The 19,758-nt window shown below is 44.4% G+C and overlaps 1 protein-coding gene across 7 annotated transcripts in view; it reads left to right on the top strand.

The window, feature by feature from the left end:
* The window catches only part of LOC124009838 (catenin delta-2-like), a 161,235-nt gene that overhangs the window by 76,716 nt on the left and 64,761 nt on the right, over positions 1–19,758 (top strand). For 6 of the 7 annotated variants that reach the window (XM_046322029.1, XM_046322026.1, XM_046322030.1 and 3 more), the window contains 4 exons: positions 312–428; positions 8,192–8,337; positions 9,624–10,176; positions 10,395–10,538. In XM_046322029.1, coding sequence (XP_046177985.1) covers positions 312–428; positions 8,192–8,337; positions 9,624–10,176; positions 10,395–10,538 — 960 coding nt within the window. The remainder of the gene's footprint in view (positions 1–311; positions 429–8,191; positions 8,338–9,623; positions 10,177–10,394; positions 10,539–19,758) is intronic. The other variant, XM_046322027.1, reaches the window with a different exon arrangement.

The raw sequence follows: 19,758 nt of genomic DNA, 5'->3' as shown, positions 1-19,758 counted from the left end.
TAATGCTGATCTTAACCCTCTTGTGTAAGGCTTTATCCCTTGGCACTGTTTGCCAAACTGAAGACAGAGGACAAGTCTGTCCGTTTCTGTAGGCACGGACAGACAGATAGACAAGGAGACGGTACAGCATGGCAGAGACACGTTTCAGTAAACAGTAAAGCTACAAAGCTTTCGGCTTTTATCTAACATGGTCACTACCACTTTGCCGTCAGTGTGCCTGTAGTAAACCTCAGCTGCTTGTAAACATTTGACTATTTGTGAGGTAACGGGACAATAATCCTGCTTCTCCACTCATTGCTGTGTCTCCACAGATGGACAGAAGGACATTGAGGAGGAACTGACGACTGGCTTGGAGCTGGTGGACTCCTGCATTAGGTCACTCCAGGAATCTGGGATCCTTGACTCCCAGGAATTCTCCACAGGTGACAGTAAGGACGCTCCTTACGTTATACAGTGCAGATACATTTTTTAAATATATTAAAACGTACCATCTACTTGCAGGGAATCCGATTTACATTACGTTCAGTGATCTAACAGACTCCCATCCAGAGCGACCCACAGAAGCAACCAGGGTCAACACTCTGCTCAAGGACACGTCGACAGATCTCACACAATTTTAGATATACATTGAATGTCACCTTTTTCAAAAGTTGAAACGTGAATAAAAATGTTGATTTCCAAGCTGAAAGACATTGTATCCTTACCATACCAAGTATGTGTACACCTGCTTGTCGAACATCCCCTTCCAAAATCATGGGAATTAATATGTAGTTGGTCCCCCCCCCTTTGCTGTTAGAACAGCCTCCATTCTTCTGGGAATGCTTTCCACTAGATGTTGGAATATCGCTGAATATTAGTGAGGTCGGGCACTGATGTTGAGCGATTAGGACTGTCCCCAAAAGTTAGAAGCACAGAATGGTCTATAATGTAATTGTATCCTATATCGTTAAGATTTCCCTACACTGGAACTAAGGGGCCTAGCCGGAACCATGAAAAACAGCCCCAGACTAATATTCCTCATCCACCAAACTTTACAGTTGGCACTATGCATTGGGGCAGGTAACCTTCTCCTGTCATCCGACAAACCCAGATTCGTCGGTCGGCCTGCCAGATGGTGAAGTGTGATTCATCACTCCAGAGAACATGTTCCCACTGCTCAAAAGTCCAATGGCGACAGTTATTGTGCTGATGTTGGTTCCATGGACAGTTTGGAACTCGGTAGTGAATGTCCTGTTCTGTGAGCTTGTGTGGCCTACCACTTTGCAGCTGAGCCGTTGTTGCTCCGAGACGTTTCCACTTCACAATAACAGCACTTACAGTTGACCGGGGCAGCTCTAGCAGGGCAGAAATTTGACAAACTGACTTGTTGGAAAGGTGGCATCCTATGACGGTGCCATGTTGAAAGTCACTGAGCTCTTCAGTAAAGCCATTCTACTGCCAATATTTGTCTATGGATCTTGCATGGCTGTGTGCTCGATTTTATATACCTGTCAGCAACGGGTGTGACTGAAATATCCAAATCCACTAATTTGAAGGGGTGTCCAAATACTTTTGTGTATATATAGTGTATTTTAGAATTCATGAATTCACTAGAAATAGACAAATATCATGTCGTCCCAAATGAAACAGGCAGGAAGATATTGTTCAAGCCAACACAAATAGCATAAGTTCACTGCAACACTTTTTATGCTTATCAATAGTCTAAATGTCAAGAAGAATGTCAAGAATGATCTATACAAAATCAACCAGATACAGAAATGCTCGGTGATAGGATCTGTCATGCAGGTGATAGAGGACCCAAAAGCGACTTAACAGAAACAGAGTTTATTCAAGTCCAAACAGGGAATAACAGAAATCCTCTAGTCTGTAGAGGGGAATGACAAGAGAAGCGGCCTGCAGACTGCAGGACAGGGCGAAACACAATCACAGCATGGTGAATACAAAACAAGGAACCGACGGGACAGGAACGGAACACAAAGGAATAAATAGGGACTCTAATCAGGGGAAAGGATCGGGAACAGGTGTGGGAAGACTAAATGATGATTAGGGGGAATAGGAACAGCTGGGAGCAGGAACGGAACGATAGAGAGAGGAGAGAGAGGGAGGGGGAGAGAGAGGGATAGAAAAAGGGAACGAACCTAATAAGACCAGCAGGGGGAAACGAACAGAAGGAAAAGCAAAATGACAAGATGATATAAGACAAAACATGACAGTACCCCCCACTCACCGAGCGCCTCCTGGCGCTCTCGAGGAGGAACACTGGCGGCAACGGAGGAAATCATAGATCAAACGGTCCAGCACGTCCCGAGAAAGAACCCAACTCCTCTCCTCAGGACCGTAACGAAAACGATAAAAAGGGAAACTAGGGTACTACTCTAAAAAAAAAATGAGAACTAGGGACAGACTGAGACACAGCAAGGGCAGGGACAAGAACAGGAGAGATGCGATGGCAGGGAACAGACTGAGACCCAGCAAGACCAGGAGCAGAAGCAGAAAAAAATTACCAGACTTCTTCTGCGCGCAGTCTGAACACGCAGCCACGAAACGGCGCGTGTCACGCTCCTGAGTCGGCCACCAAAAGCGCTGGCGAATAGACGCAAGAGTGCCTCGAACACCGGGATGACCAGCTAACTTGGCAGAGTGAGCCCACTGAAGAACAGCCAGACGAGTGGAAACAGGAACGAAAAGGAGGTTACTAGGACAAGCGCGCGGCGACGCAGTGTGCGTGAGTGCTTGCTTAACCTGTCTTTCAATTCCCCAGACTGTCAACCCGACAACACGCCCATAAGGAAGAATCCCCTCGAGATCAGTAGAAGCCACAGAAGAACTAAACAGACGGGATAAGGCATCAGGCTTGGTGTTCTTGCTACCCGGACGGTAAGAAATCACAAACTCGAAACGAGCGAAAAACAACGCCCAACGAGCTTGACGGGCATTAAGTCGTTTGGCAGAACGGATGTACTCAAGGTTCTTATGGTCTGTCCAAACGACAAAAGGAACGGTCGCCCCCTCCAACCACTGTCGCCATTCGCCTAGGGCTAAGCGGATGGCGAGCAGTTCACGGTTACCCACATCATAGTTGCGCTCAGATGGCGACAGGCGATGAGAAAAATAAGCGCAAGGATGAACCTTATCGTCAGACTGGAAGCGCTGGGATAGAATGGCTCCCACGCCTACCTCTGAAGCGTCAACCTCGACAATGAATTGTCTAGTGACGTCAGGAGTAACGAGGATAGGAGCGGACGTAAAACGTTCTTTTAGAAGATCAAAAGCTCCCTGGGCGGAACCGGACCACTTAAAACACGTCTTGACAGAAGTAAGAGCTGTGAGAGGGGCAGCAACTTGACCGAAATTACGAATGAAACGCCGATAGAAATTAGCGAAACCTAAAAAGCGCTGCAACTCGACACGTGACCTTGGAACGGGCCAATCACTGACAGCTTGGACCTTAGCGGAATCCATCTGAATGCCTTCAGCGGAAATAACGGAACCGAGAAAAGTAACGGAGGAGACATGAAAAGAGCACTTCTCAGCCTTTACGTAGAGACAATTCTCTAAAAGGCGCTGTAGAACACGTCGAACGTGCTGAACATGAATCTCGAGTGACGGAGAAAAAATCAGGATATCGTCAAGATAGACAAAAACAAAAATGTTCAGCATGTCTCTCAGAACATCATTAACTAATGCCTGAAAAACAGCTGGCGCATTGGCGAGACCGAACGGCAGAACCCGGTACTCAAAATGCCCTAACGGAGTGTTAAACGCCGTTTTCCACTCGTCCCCCTCTCTGATGCGCACGAGATGGTAAGCGTTACGAAGGTCCAACTTAGTAAAGCACCTGGCTCCCTGCAGAATCTCGAAGGCTGATGACATAAGGGGAAGCGGATAACGATTCTTAACCGTTATGTCATTCAGCCCTCGATAATCACGCAGGGGCGCAGAGTACCGTCCTTCTTCTTAACAAAAAGAACCCCGCCCCGGCCGGAGAAGAAGAAGGCACTATGGTACCGGCGTCAAGAGACACAGACAAATAATCCTCGAGAGCCTTACGTTCGGGAGCCGACAGAGAGTATAGTCTACCTCGAGGAGGAGTGGTCCCCGGAAGGAGATCAATACTACAATCATACGACCGGTGAGGAGGAAGGGAGTTGGCTCGGGACCGACTGAAGACCGTGCGCAGATCATGATATTCCTCCGGCACTCCTGTCAAATCGCCAGGTTCCTCCTGAGAAGTAGGGACAGAAGAAACGGGAGGGATGGCAGACATTAAACACTTCACATGACAAGAAACGTTCCAGGATAGGATAGAATTACTAGACCAATTAATAGAAGGATTATGACATACTAGCCAGGGATGACCCAAAACAACAGGTGTAAACGGTGAACGGAAAATCAAAAAAGAAATAGTCTCACTGTGGTTACCAGATACTGTGAGGGTTAAAGGTAGTGTCTCAAATTTGATACTGGGAAGATGACTACCATCTAAGGCAAACATGGGCGTAGGCTTGTCTAACGGTCTGAAAGGAATGTTATGTTTCCGAACCCATGCTTCGTCCATGAAACAACCCTCAGCCCCAGAGTCAATCAAGGCACTGCATGTAGCACCGAACCGGTCCAGCGTAGATGGACCGACATAGTAGTACAAGATCTAGATGAAGAGACCTGAGTAGTAGCGCTCACCAGTAGCCCTCCGCTTACTGATGGGCTCTGGCCTCTTACTGGACATGAATTAACAAAATGTCCAGCAACTCCGCAATAGAGGCACAGGCGGTTGGTGATCCTCCGTTCCCTCTCCTTAGTCGAGATGCGAATCCCTCCCAGCTGCATGGGCTCAGTCTCAAAGCCAGAGGAGGGAGATGGTTGTGATGCGGAGCAGGGAAACACCGTTGATGCGAGCTCTCTTCCACGAGCTTGGTGACGAAGATCTACCCGTCGTTCTATGCGGATGGCGAGAGCAATCAAAGAGTCCACATCTGAAGGAACCTCCCGGGAGAGAATCTCATCCTTAACCACTGCGTGGAGTCCCTCCAGAAAACGAGCGAGCAGCGCCGGCTCGTTCCACTCACTAGAGGCAGCAAGAGTGCGAAACTCAATAGAATAATCCGTTATGGACCGTTCACCTTGGCATAATGAAGCCAGGGCCCTAGAAGCCTCCCTACCAAAAACTGAACGGTCAAAAACCCGAATCATCTCCTCTTTAAAGTTCTGGAACTTGTTAGAGCAATCAGCCCTTGCCTCCCAGATAGCTGTGCCCCATTCTCGAGCCCGGCCAGTAAGGAGTGAAATGACGTAAGCAACCCGAGCTCTCTCTCTAGAGTATGTGTTGGGTTGGAGAGAGAACACAATCTCACACTGCGTGAGAAAGGAGCGGCACTCAGTGGGCTGCCCGGAGTAGCAAGGTGGGTTATTAACCCTAGGTTCTGGAGACTCGGCAGGCCAGGAAGTAACAGGTGGCACGAGACGTAGACTCTGGAACTGTCCAGAGAGGTCGGAAACCTGAGCGGCCAGGTTCTCCACGGCATGGCGAGCAGCAGACAATTCCTGCTCGTGTCTGCCGAGCATAGCTCCTTGGATCTTGACGGCAGTGTAACGAGCGTCTGAAGTCGCTGGGTCCATTCCTTGGTCGGTTCCTTCTGTCATGCAGGTGATAGAGGACCCAAAAGCGACTTAACAGAAACAGAGTTTATTCAAGTCCAAACAGGGAATAACAGAAATCCTCTAGTCTGTAGAGGGAATGACAAGAGAAGCGGCCACAGACTGCAGGTCGCCGGGTAGGCGCAGGCCGTAGTAGACAGAGACACCTGCTCACACGCAGCATCTGATGAAGGCAAAAAACACGACAGGACAGGGCGAAACACAATCACAGCATGGTGAATACAAAACAAGGAACCGACGGGACAGGAACGGAACACAAAGGAATAAATATGGACTCTAATCAGGGGGAAAGGATCGGGAACAGGTGTGGGAAGACTAAATGATGATTAGGGGAATAGGAACAGCTGGGAGCAGGAACGGAACGATAGAGAGAGGAGAGAGAGGGAGGGGGAGAGAGAGGGATAGAAAAAGGGAACGAACCTAATAAGACCAGCAGGGGGGAAACGAACAGAAGGAAAAGCAAAATGACAAGATGATATAAGACAAAACATGACAGGATCTTTGTCTTTTAGCACTGAGTGATGTCAATGACTTTGAACGTTTCAATCAGGAACTAGATACCCGCAGGTGTTCAAGTCTCTCATCACGTTTGCGTTCTGCATTCAAAACAGTTGTTTCCCCTTTTCTTCTGATCCCAAATGCCCTCACTTCATTTGATCCAAGCAATGATCTTCATCTTTTTACTATGACCTACTAAGAGAGTATTAGCTGTCAGGAGAGATTCAGCGTATGTCAAGGGTTTGATATGGAAATGATGTCCCGCCGAGGCGTCAGCAGCTTCCTTTGAGCACAGCAGAGTACACATGTGTACGAGGAATATGGTTTCAAATCAGCCACTATAAAGCAATCACATTCATATTCAATGTGCTGAAAAGAGCAGAGAGGTTTTTGGGGCTAGAAAGAAAGAACATATGCAGATAGTATATGCTGTCTGTGTGTGTGTCTGTATTTCTATGTGTGTACGTACGTACGTACGTTTGCGTGCGTACATGCGTGTGTGTCATAGACTGTGTTTGCACGTGCACTGTACTCTACATTCCCTCCCTAGCAGTTACGCTAAAAATAGCGTCTTGATGAAAAATGGAAATGTGTTATAGACTAGATGAATTAAAGGAGCCACTCCCTGCATATTTAAAGCACCCTGAGCGACCACCTTGCCAGGGATATTCCTCTGGACTGCTGGACTACTTTACTTTACCACACGCACGCGCACGCACGCACACGGACTCTTCTAAGAAGGACCCTGTAGTATTCACTTAAATTCCAGAAATCCTCAACCAAAAACTCGATACCATTGACATGATTATGTATTTATGAAATACTCAACTACTTAAATGCTCCAGTGTACATATGTAACAGTATGAAGTTGTTGCAGAAACATTTCTGTGGTCATTTTCATATAGCCGCTCACAGATAAATGTCACAAGATAAATAATATAGAGTCACTTACGACAGCATTTTCAGTGCTAGTTTTTCAGTGCTAGTTACAATCATAATTTTCATAATGAGCTAGCTCACTTTTCCTGAATGAAAATGATGGGGGGGTGAGAGATGAGATGCTTGTGTGTGTGTGTGTGTGTGTGTGACAAAGGCAGTCATTGGGCCAGTTACTCCACGCTAATGTGAAAATGAGTTGGGTGTTGCCAGAACAACATGGATGTGAGAGTAAACACAGGGGAAGGTGTGAAGGCTGTCAATGCAGGAAGTCTCACTGACCTGAGAGCGGTGTAGAGCACTGAAACAGGTCACACAGAAACAGGTTCACAGCATTTTATTTAATGACACGCACAGTACTCACAGCTATGTTGCTGAAGATTGTGTGCTATTATACTGTAGTGTGGAGTAAATTCTATTTATTTTTGTGTGCAGTAATTCTATTTTTGATTTACAACACTGTGGCTAATATACAGTATATAATACAATATACTGCATAATATTGCTTGGATAATGTAATGAAAATGTAGGCCTTTGGAAATAAAATGCTGATGTTAGTGTTACTATTTGAATTGAATGCTAACTCTGCTGTTATTTACAGGAGTTCTGGCAAAGCACAAAAACGCCGGTCAGCGTTAGTTTTTCTGCATGCTTTTGAAATTACCCGTACGAGAGTAGTGAGGCCCAAACAACTCTGTAGTCTGATTACCTTTATTGTCGGCCTCATTCCGCACCACTTGTGCTCAGTGACTCCCAATTCCTTCTGATCCATTATACATGCTTTCCCTCTCTGGGTCTGAAAGAGGGAGAGAGACAGAGGGAGAGAGACAGAGGGAGAGAGACAGAGGGAGGGAGAGAGACAGAGGGAGAGAGACAGAGGGAGGGAGAGAGAGAGAGGCAGAGAAAGAGGTTGGTAGATAGAAAGGTAGTTATGTACAGAGAGACTGGGAGAGAGAGACTGGGAGAGAGATGCTGAAAGAGGGAGAGAGAGGGAGAGTGTGATGGATGCAGAGAGGCAGAGGAGAAAGAGAGTATGGGGGATACAGACACAGAGGGTAAGAGATTGTCTCAATATTTCAGCTCCACTCTCCTTCCAAAACAGGACAAGGCCTGCTATCCCAGAGTGCACTTAAGCTCAACAATCAGGATGGAACACTCCCTTACCCAGCCGGTTACCACAGCAACCAGACACTAGAGGCCCCACCCCGCGGGGGTCAGGTGGGAGGGGCAATCCACAGTTACAACCAGGTGGGTGAGGTTTATTGTGTGTCCCAAATGGCACCATGTTCCCTATATACAGTAGTGCACTAGTTTTAGAGCCCTGGTCAAAAGTAATGGACTATATAAGGAATAGAGTGCCATTTGGAACAGGCTCTTAGATTGTCAAGGTCAAAGATAATTTAGCCTTTTCGCTGTATAGTTTGGATTTCAAGATGGCATGTGATCTAGATAAAAGATTCAATTAGTTTAGTTTATTACTCACATGCACAGGGTCGCACTCGCAGATGTATTTGCAGGTTACAGTGAAATTCTTAAGCTCCGAGCTCCAACAGTGCAGGTCAAAAAGAGGTGTAAATGAAACAATAATAAATAAATAAAAAATAATAATAATATATACACACAGTTAGCTCCAAAAGTATTGGGACAAGTGACACATTTTTTGCAGTTTTGACTCTATACTCCAGCACTTTCGATTTTAAATTATAAAATTACTATGAAGTTAACGTTCAGACTGTCAGCTTTAATTTGAGGGTATTTTCATCCGTATCAGGTGAACCGTTTAGGAATTACAGCACCTTTTGTACATAGTCCCCCATCAAGCTTGTGACTACAAACTTGTTGGATGCATTTGCTGTTTGTTCTGGTTGTTTCTATGATTATTTTGTGCCCAGTAGAAATGAATGGTAAATAATGTATTGTCATTTTTATTGTAAATAAGAATATCATATGTTTCCAAACACTTTGAGGATGCTACCATGATTACGGATAATCCTCAATGAATCATGAATAATGGTAAGTGAGAAGGTTACAAAAAATGCTAACCTCCCATTTTATTGTAATGGTGAGAGGTTAGCATGTCTTGGGGGTATGGTATTTGTGTGTCTGTAACTTTCTCACTCATCATTATTCACGATTCATTCAGGGCTATCCATAATCATGGAAGCATCCACATTAATGTAGACGTGTTAGAAACATATTATATTCTTATTGACATTAAAAGTGTCGAGTTACGCAGTACTTTTGGTCCCCTAAAAATGTGGGAACTATGTACAAAAGTGATGTAATTTCTAAATGATATGGATGAAAATACCCTACAACTAAATTTGACAGTCTGCACTTTAACCTCATAGTCATTGTATCATTTCAAATCCAAAGTACTGGAGTGTAGAGCCTTAACAGCAACAAATGTGTCACTGCACCAATACCTTTAGAGCTCACTATATTTACAGCTGTAACAATGATACATGTCCTTTTGGGGGAACAGAGTAAATGTCAGTTGAAACAATAATAAGGTTCTTCCTGTGTTTCTCCAGGTGACATCTAGCCGTGCAGCCCAGCTGGCTGCCAGTGTAGACTCCTCCCAGTCCCAGTGCAGAGATAGAGAGTTGTTTGCCCAGAGCCATGGCAGCGCCTTCCACATGCCTGACGCCCCACCCACTCCTTCCATGTACTACTCTTGCTCCACCCTGCCCGCTCAACGCGTGAGCTCCCCCCACTCCATACAGGCCGTGGGCTCGCCCACCAAGCTCCAGCGCCTTGGCTCAGCCTCCGACATGCCCAGCTACGCCACCCTGCAGCGGGTCTCCTCGCCCAAGCAGTCCCCCAGCCGGCTGGCAAAGTCCTATAGCACCAGCTCCCCCATAAACATGGTGGTGGGGTCTGCCGGGCTGTCCTCCACGTCTCCACTGCACATGGCCTCTTCAGGCAATGCCTCGGGTTTGTCCCCTCTCCATCAGTTCAGCTCCACTGTGGGTAACTACGCCACCCTGTCCCCCAGCAAGCGCATGCAGCACTCCTCTGACCAGTACAAGATCTCCCACGAGCTCTACGCCAACGCCACCCTCGGGAGGCCTGGCAGCTTGGCAGGTGGGTTCACATGCTCAGACAGAGAGATAATATCTTTATATATATTATGTCTAAAATAGTGTTTTCTATGAGTTCAGCAGTCTATATATTGATAAATAAATATGCTCTCAAATTGTTTTAAATGCTGTAGTTAATAGGCTTGATAATACTAGATGTCGTTATTAACCATGTTTGGAATCAATTAACAATGTTTCCTGTGTTTGTGTTATGGTGTTCAGGGTCCAGAGGCTCCTACAGCAGCCAACACAGTCACCTGGGCTCAGAGCTGCGACCTCTCCAATCTCCTGAGCACCACATTGACCCCATCTACGAGGACAGGGTCTACCAGAAGCCCTCTCTCAGGAATCTCAATCAGAACCAGGGTGAGTCAGCTGGTCCGGAGCCCTTGCCCCGCAGCGCTGGGCATCCCCTTATATTATACTATAACTTTGTGGCTTTCTCACTTCTTAGCCAACCAAGTGTTATTGTTTCACAGTAGGTTATAGGGGGTTATCATTCAAAGAGAGGTTCAAGAGGAAAAAACGTTTTTAGATAGCTGCTAATCTTTTATTGGCTCTTTGAGGTTCTGAGTCAGCACTGGATTCATCCTTGATAGGAGAAATTACTCAATGCAACAAAAAATGGTATAATGTCAGAATTAGATGGGAATCAAGCAAACACAACAAGCCAAAAAGGTAAGGAAGCAGGAATTTCAACAGTCAATTCCCCACATTTAGCTTATCATTCAGGTAGAACTCAGAAGATGGGCCTTTAAACTGTGGTTTTCTTGCAAATAACAGAATTTTTATCGCTTCATCAGATTGTTTAGCTTATCTACATTTTTTCAGTTCAGGTATGCAAATCCCATTAGTATCTTGATGGCAATTTGTTGTGTAGTCACAGATCATTAGATATTAGACAGAAATTAATCTCAATTAATCTCAGGATTTATGCTCAAGCATTGAAAACTGAGTATGAGGCACCCACCATGGTCAAATTCACTCCACAGTATTTAGCCTAATGCTTTCTTTAATGAGCATGTGTATCCCCTCCACAGAATTTCCGCCTCACTTCACTGCATATGATCAAATCCTACTATACGATCTGAAAAGCTTTAGTTTCCTAAAGGCTAGGGAATTGGAGTTATGATATTGCTTCCTGTTTGTAAAGAATGCAGGCTACTATATGAAAGACCGGAGGGGATACCATGATTCTTACTGGTGTTTTATTGAGAGCATGGGTTGAGATGGTACAGATTGTCCATGAAGGCTGTTTGATCATATCCTCACAGCCAGTACTGTAGCCCTTCTAACATCGTATGTAGGATTCTGTCTTTTACGATTATTGTGTCACACTACAGGTTGGTATTTATCGTCATTAATCTTGCCATGGAGGCAGCTGTGCAGAGTGGTCACTAGCCGGCACAGCCACAAAGCCATAATATCTGATTTTAAACCTAACCCTAACCTTGGCCACACTACTAACCCTAATGCCTATCCCTAAACTAAAATGAAGACCAAAAAGCAAATTTTTGTTTTGCTGATTTGTACGATATAACCAATTTAGTGTATTTGATCTGCGCATGTGCCAGCACCGGCAGCGCAAGCCTCTGTGCTTATGCGCTAGTGAAGTGAGTTCGGAAAAACTGAAAGTATGCACCTTTGTGCAGAAATTGTTTTCACATGTAAAGGTTGTATGTCAGAGGCTTCCCAAAAATAACGCGGTAGACGGTCATTCTTGCCCATTTTGTGCTTTTATCAAAATCCCATTAGGTAGTCTGATTTTGGTTTATGTCCATGTAAACAAGATTATTAGGGAAATCGTTGTTCTGGCAAAGCATGTAAACGTTTAAATCAAACTATTATATTCATCTAGCTATTCACAGGTGCCGGACCTGTTTGTATTGGGCCTGTTCCTTCCAGACCTGTTCCTTCTGGTATCGGCTCGTAACACCAACCACACTACACGGATAAAGGCTCAACATTTCTGACAGTGTCAGAACTTTGTCAAAGCCTACGACCGCACATAGTGGTACTTAATCCACAGACCTAGACCCTGTCACACTGAACGAGCCAAGACGTCCAACAATCGTTTATGACCTAATAATTTGCCCACAATGTGGACATTTTGTCTGAGGTGGTAAAGTTGTAGCATAAGAAGGCTAAAATTGTACAGTTTGTGTGGGCCTTTAGGCAACCCCCAGGGCAACATTTCACATCTGGTGGTTCAATGTTGTTTTTTGCCTCTTTGGTTGTCCAAAAATGTTGCATCAACATCAAATATATAATGAAATCACACATTGCAATGGGGACACCTTTTTGTAGGCCTATTCACATTTCAGACAGTGCCACAATGTTGTTTCTGTGATAATATTTATTTCAGTCAACCAACATTCATTGATCTGATATACACTGTGTGCTGTGGCGGTCAGTGCTGTTTAAGATGAGGGAGGACGTGAATTTGTTTTATGAGCATGGATTTATTTCTATTACAGCATATTGGATGACTGTCATTCATATTCCATTCACCCAGCTCAAAGTAACATTGACAGGTTTAAGTCTACTACATGATACTCGATTTTCCCTGCTACAACCTAGGCTATGAATTCAAGTTTACAACATAGGTGCACAGGTCAAGACACATTTGAGTAATCAAGGTGACAGACATTGACACATTCAATAGTGCTTTCCACAATCTTGCCTGCATCTAGCTGATCTAGGGTTTAATTATTAGTCCAGCAGTTGCAAACAAGAGTTTATACTGGACAAATTCATGTATGTTTTAGTTACGTTTGCTTCCTTTTAAGAAAGTTTAAAGAAACAGAATCGGTGGAATGAATACACCCCTGATCACACTCAAACACAGTTCACTATCGTAACAGCCGGGGTGGCAGGGTAGCCTAGTGGTTAGAGCTTTGGACTAGTAACCGGAAGGTTGCAAGTTCAAACCGCCAAGCTGACAAGGTACAAATCTGTCATTCTGCCCCTGAACAGGCAGTTAACCCACTGTTCCTAGGCCGTCATTGAAAATAAGAATTTGTTCTTAACTGGCTTGCCTAGTTAAATAAAGGTAATATATATATATATATATATATAAACAGCATGATCTCCCTTTGATTGTTGGAGAATTCCTTTTCGTATCTACCCAGTCTTCTCCTCTCACCTTTTTCCTTTGCTTTTGGACATCAGTGCACAGCACATCAGCTGTCTGTGGCCAGGCGAAAAAAACCTTTCCAAGCCAAACCTTCTGTAGCTCAGTTGGTAGAGCATGGCGCTTGTAACGCCAGGGTAGTGGGTTCGATTCCCGGGACCACCCATACGTAGAATGTATGCACAATGACTGTAAGTCTTCAAATATATATATATATAAATGGCATAATTATATATATATATCATAATCACTAACTACACACCGCCTACATTTGTCAACATATTAGCTAATGCCAAGTCAACATAGCTACTAGAACTAAAGCGTTAGTAAATCCACTCTGATACAATCATGCAGTACAGTGTACAGTCATCAAGCAGTTTAGCACTTACACCGGCCGGCCCCCGTGGCAATAAATTCTTAGAACCATAAGCTTACCAGCTAGCTAACATAGCATCCCTCTCTGTTTGAGCCGGGTGTTTGAGTAGGCTAAACTAGCTAGCTGCATTTGTTAGCTAAGTAAGTGAAAGCAACAAAAAAAAGAAATACTCTCTTTCTCGCTCTCTTGCTTCTCCTTCATATTTTAAGAAATTCATTTGTTTAAAGCTGTTCAACTATTGTCTTTCTCTCACTTTTAGTCAACTACTCACCACATTTTATGCACTGCTGTGCTTGCTATCTGTAGCTTATGCTTTCAGTACTAGATTAATTCTCTGATCCTTTAATTGGGTGGACATCATGTCGGTTCATGCTGCAAGAGCTCTGATAGGTTGGAGAACGTCCTCAGGAAGTTGTCATAATTACTGTGTAAGTCTATTGAAGGGGGTGAGAACCACGAGCCTCCTAGGTTTTGTATTGAAGTCAATGTATCGAGAGGAGGACGGAAACTAGCTGTCCTCCAATTACACAGTGTTGCTACCCTACAGAGTGCCGTTGAGGCTACTGTAGACCTTCATTGCAAAACAGTGTGTCAATTATTTTGTGACGGGAATATACACTACATGATCAAAAGTGTGTGGTCATTCCAAAATATGTAGTTGGTCCCTCCTTTGCTGCTATAACAGCCTCCACTCTTCTGGGAAAGCTTTCCACTAGATGTTAGAACAATGCTGGGGTGACAAGCATTAGTGAGGTCGGGCACTGATGTTGGACGATTAGGCCTGGGTCACAGTCAGCGTTCCAATTCATCCCAATCGGATCTTCCACACCAATCTCGACAAACCATTTCTGTATGGACCTTGCTTTGTGCATGGGGGCATTGTCATGCTGAAACAGGAAAGGGCCTTCCCCAAAGTGAATCGTCTAGAATGTCATTGTATGCTGTAGTGCTGCTCGGCCATGGAAACCCATATCATGAAGCTCCTGACGAACAGTTATTGTGCTGACTTTTCTTCCAGAGGCAGTTTGGAACTCAGTAGTGAGTGCTGCAACCGAGGACAGACAATTTTGTGTTGCATACCACCGATGCATACCGAGATGTTTCCACTCCACAATAACAGCACTTACAGTTGACCGGTGCAGGTCAAGCAGGGCAGAAATTTGACGCATTGACTTGTTGGAAAGGTGACATCCTATGATGGTGCCGCGTTGAAAGTTACTGAGCTCTCAAGCTTTGAGACAATTGAGACATGGATTGTGCATGTGTGTGATTTTGAAGAGGAATGGGCAAGACAAAAGATGTAAGTGCCTTTGAACGCGGTATGGATTATGGTATAATGGGCCAGGTGCACCTGTTTGAGTTGTGAAGAACTACAAAACTGTTTGTTTTTTCACGCTTAACAGTTTTCTGTGTGTATCAAGAATAGTCCACCACCCAAAGGACATCCAGCCAACTTGACACAACTGTGGGAAGCAATGAATTCAACATGTACCCGCATCCCTGTGGAACGCTTTCGTCACCTTGTAGTCCATGTCCCGACAAACAGGTGAGCCTGTACATCTTGTACACTAATAGTTGTACTAGTTCCCGTCCTGACAGATGATGGGAAAGTTAAGTTCGCTGAAGACACTGCCTTGATCAGCCTGTTGCATGATGACGAGGAACACCATGGCCCTGTCCTAAATGACTTTGTAGAGTGGTGTGACGAATCACACTTGGTCCTCAATACCAATAAGACCAAATAGATGTGCATAGACTTCAGGAAGCATACAGCACCTACCTCTGCAACATCTATCAGAGGTCAGAACATAGAGATTGTAGAGGAATACAAATATCTGTTGCTGCTACCGTCTCTTATGACCGAAAATAACTTCTGGAAATGTTTTCCTTTTAACGAGTCCGACGAGAAGGAAATCCTGCTTTCACTGGAACAGGCCCAGATCCACGCCTTTTGCGTGAAGAAAAGACGGCAGAAAAGGGGACGCAGATCGGGGATCCTTCTGAGAAGCCTGAGGCGAGCGAGTAAGCTCCCAATGCCTTCCATTCTCCTTGCTAACGTGAAATTTATTTGCACTTATTTATTTACATTTAAAAACACTTAGGTTGGAGTCATTAATTAAAACTCATTTTTCAACCACTCCACACATTTCTTGTTAACAAACTATAGTTTTGGCAAGTCTGTTAGGACTTTGTGCATGACACAAGTAATTTTTCCAACAATTGTTTACAGACAAATTATTTGATCTATAATTCACTGTATCACAATTCCAGTGGGTCAGAAGTTTACATACACTAAGTTGACTCTGCCTTTAAACATCTTGGAAAATTCCAGATTATGATGTCATGGCTTTAGAAGCTTCTGATAAGCTAATTGACATCATTTGAGTCAATTGGAGGTATACCTGTGAATGTATTTCAAGCCAATCTTCAAACACAGTGCCTCTTTGCTTGACATCATGGGGAAATCAAAAGAAATCAGCCAAGACCTCAGAAAATAAATTGTAGACCTCCACGAGTCTGATTCATCCTTAGAAGAAATTTCCAAATGCCTGAAGGTACCACGTTCATCTGTACAAATAATAGTACTCAAGTATAAACACCATGGGACCACGCAGCCGTAATAATGCTCAGTAAGGAGACGCGTTCTGAGTGCAAATCAATCCCAGAACAACAGCAAAGGACCTTGTGAAGATGCTGGAGGAAACAGGTACAAAAATATCTATATCCACAAGTAATTTGAGTCCTATATCAACATAACTTGAAAGGCCGCTCAGCAAGGAAGAAGCCACTGCTCCAAATGCGCCATAGAAAACCAGACTACGGTTTGCAACTGCACATGGGGACAAATATCAAACTTTTTGGAAAAATGTCCTCTGGTCTGATGAAAAAAAATAGAACTGTTTGCCATAATGACCATCGTTTGGAGGAAAAAGGGGGAGGCCTGCAAGCCGAAGAACACCATCCCAACTGTGAAGCATGGGGGTGGCAGCATCATGTTGTGGGGGTGCTTTGCTGCAGGAGGGACTGGTGTACTTCACAAAATAGATGGCATCATGAGGATGGAAATTATGTGGATATATTGAAGCAACATCTCAAGACATCAGTCAGAAAGTTTAAAACTTGGTCGCAAATTAGTCTTCCAAATGAACAATGACCCAAAGCATATTTCCAAAGTTGTGTCAAAATGGCTTAAGGACAACAAAGTCAAGGTGTTGGAGTGGCCATCACAAAGCCCTGACCTCAATCCTATAGAATATTTGTGGGCAGAACTGAAAAAGCGTATGTGAGCAAGGAGGCCTACAAACCTGACTCAGTTACACCAGCTTTGTCAGGAGGAATGGGACAAAAAGGGAAGCTTGTGGGAGGCTACCTGAAACATTTGACCCAAGTTAAACAATTTAAAGGCAATGCTACCAAATACCAATGGAGTGTTTGTAATCTTCTGACCCACTGGGAATGTGCTGAAAGAAATACAATCTGACATAAATCATTCTCTCTACTATTATTCTGACATTTCACATTCTTCAAATAGTGGTGATCCTAACTGACCTAAAACAGGGAATTTTTATTAGGATTCAATGTCAGGAATTGTGAAAAACTGAGTTTAAATGTATTTGGCTAAGACTTCAACTCTATCTAAATCAGTTGGTCGAGACACTACCATCTTGGATCTGATTCTCTCACTGAGCCATCCTAAATAAATCCCTGGATGTCTGCCACTCAATAATACAGTATGTATGTGAACTTCCGACTTCAATTCTATTATTAAGATTATCCTACCAAAGGGACATTAAAAACTGTAACAATGTTTCAACAAGACGTGGTTGAACTAAGAAATGGACCATTTTGAGCTGGCGGGATTTTCAATGCACCGGCAGAACAGAGACGCTACCTCTGGTTAGACGAGGGGTTGGGTGTGTGTCTTTTTGTCAATAACAGCTGGTGCGCGATGTCAAATATTAAAGAAGTCTCGAGTTATTGCTCGCCTGAGGTAGAGTACCTTATGATAAGTTGTCGACCACACTACCTACCAAGAGAGTACTCATCTGTATTATCCGTACCCGTCTATTTACCATCACAAAGTGAAGCTGGCACTAAGACCGCTCTCAACCAACTCTATAAGGCCATAAGCAAAGAAGAAAATGCTCACCCAGAAGCGGCGCTCCTTGTAGCCAGGGACTTTAATGTAGGCAAACTTAAATCAGTTTTACCAAATTTTTACCAGCATGTCATATGTGCAACCAGGGAAAAAATTATCCTTGACCACCTTTACTCCACACACAAAGATGCATACAAAGCACTCCCAGGCCCTTCATTTGGCAAATCTGACCACAGTCATCAACTTCATCAATAAGTGCATCGATGATGTCGTCCCCACAGTGACTGTACGTACATATCCCAACCAGAAGCCATGGATTACAAGCAACATCCGCATGTAGCTAAAGGCTAGAGCTGCCGCTTTCAAGGAGCGGGAGACTAATCCGGACACTTATAAGAAATCCCACTTTGCCCACAGACGAACCATCAAACAAAAGCATCAATACAGATTTAAGATTGAATCCTACTACACCGGCTCTGACGCTCGTTGGATGTGGCAGGGCTTGAAAACTATTACGGACTACAAAGGGAAACCCAGACGCGAGCTGCCCAGTGACGCGAGCCTACCAGACGAGCTAAATTCATTTTATGCTCGCTTCGAGGCAAGCAACACTGAAGCAAGCATGAGAGCACCAGCTGTTCTGAATGACTGTGTGGTAACGCTCTCTGTAGCCGAAGTGAACAAAACCTTTAAACAGGTCAACATTCACAAAGCCGCTGGGCCAGACGTATTACCAGGACATGTAATCAAAGCATGCGTGGACGAACTGTCAAGTGTCTTCACTGACATTTTCAACCTCTCCCTGACTGAGTCCGTAATACCTATCATGGTTCAAACATACCAAGACAGTCGTGAAGAGGGCACGACAAAACCTATTCCCCCTCAGGAGACTGAAAAGATTTGGCATGGGTCCTCAGATCTTAAAAAGGTTCTACAGCTGCACCATCGAGAGCATCCTGACCGGTTGCATCACCGCCTGGTATGGCAACTGCTCAGCATCTGACCATAAGGCACTACAAAGGGTAGTGCGAACGGCCCAGTACATCACTGGGGCCAAGCTTTCTGCCATCCAGGCGATGTAAGAGGAAAACCCATAAAATTGTTAAAGACTCCAGTCACCCAAGTTATAGACCGTCTTCTCTGCTACCGCACAGCAAGCGGTACCAGAGCACCAAGTCTGGGGCCAAAAGGCACCTCAACATCTTCTACCGCCAAGCCATTAGACTGCTGAACAATTCATAAAAATCGCCACTGGACAATTTACATTAATACCCTCCCCCCTCTTGTACATTGCTGCTACTCGCTGTTTGTTTGCTACCTATGCATAGTCACTTCGTCCCCACCTACATGTACAGATTACCTCAACTAGCCTGTATACCTGCACACTGACTTGGTACCGGTGCCCCCCTGTATATAGCCTTGTTATTGTTATTTTTATTGTGTTACTTTTTATTATTACTTTTTATTTTAGTCTACTTGCTAAATATTTTCTTCTTCTTAAACTGCACTGTTGGTTAAGGGCTTGTAAGGAAGCATTTAATTGTAATGTTTACACTTGTTGTATTCGGCGCATGTGGCAAATGAAGTTTGGCATGTAACTGTTATGAAAGTTGTATTTGCAATTTGTTTTGTTATTTAAATGCCACTTTAAATGTGTACATGACACTGCAACAACATTTCCCCACGGGGACATTAAAGTCTGTAAAGAATTGAGGCTCTTCTGAGGGCAAAAGGGGGTGAAACTCAATATTAGCTTCTTAATGTTTTGTACACTCCGTGTAAAATGTTTATCAGACCATAGTACAACTGAGAACTGCCCAGGTGGGAGTTTCATGTGTGGAGCCTAGGTCATGGCTGCCAGGGAGGCGGGTGCAGTGTAAAAGCTGCTACACGGTAACTCTATTTACCTCTCACTCTGTGTTAAACTGACAGGCAGGCAGGGCTGCCTAGGGATGTATAGAGGCCTTCCACATGATCA

The sequence above is a fragment of the Oncorhynchus gorbuscha genome, linkage group LG22 (genome assembly GCF_021184085.1).
Source record: "Oncorhynchus gorbuscha isolate QuinsamMale2020 ecotype Even-year linkage group LG22, OgorEven_v1.0, whole genome shotgun sequence".
In the NCBI taxonomy this organism is placed as follows: Eukaryota; Metazoa; Chordata; class Actinopteri; order Salmoniformes; family Salmonidae; genus Oncorhynchus; species Oncorhynchus gorbuscha.
The sequence above is the reverse complement of the archived record's forward strand: the minus strand, read 5'-3'. Positions and strand labels throughout refer to the sequence as shown.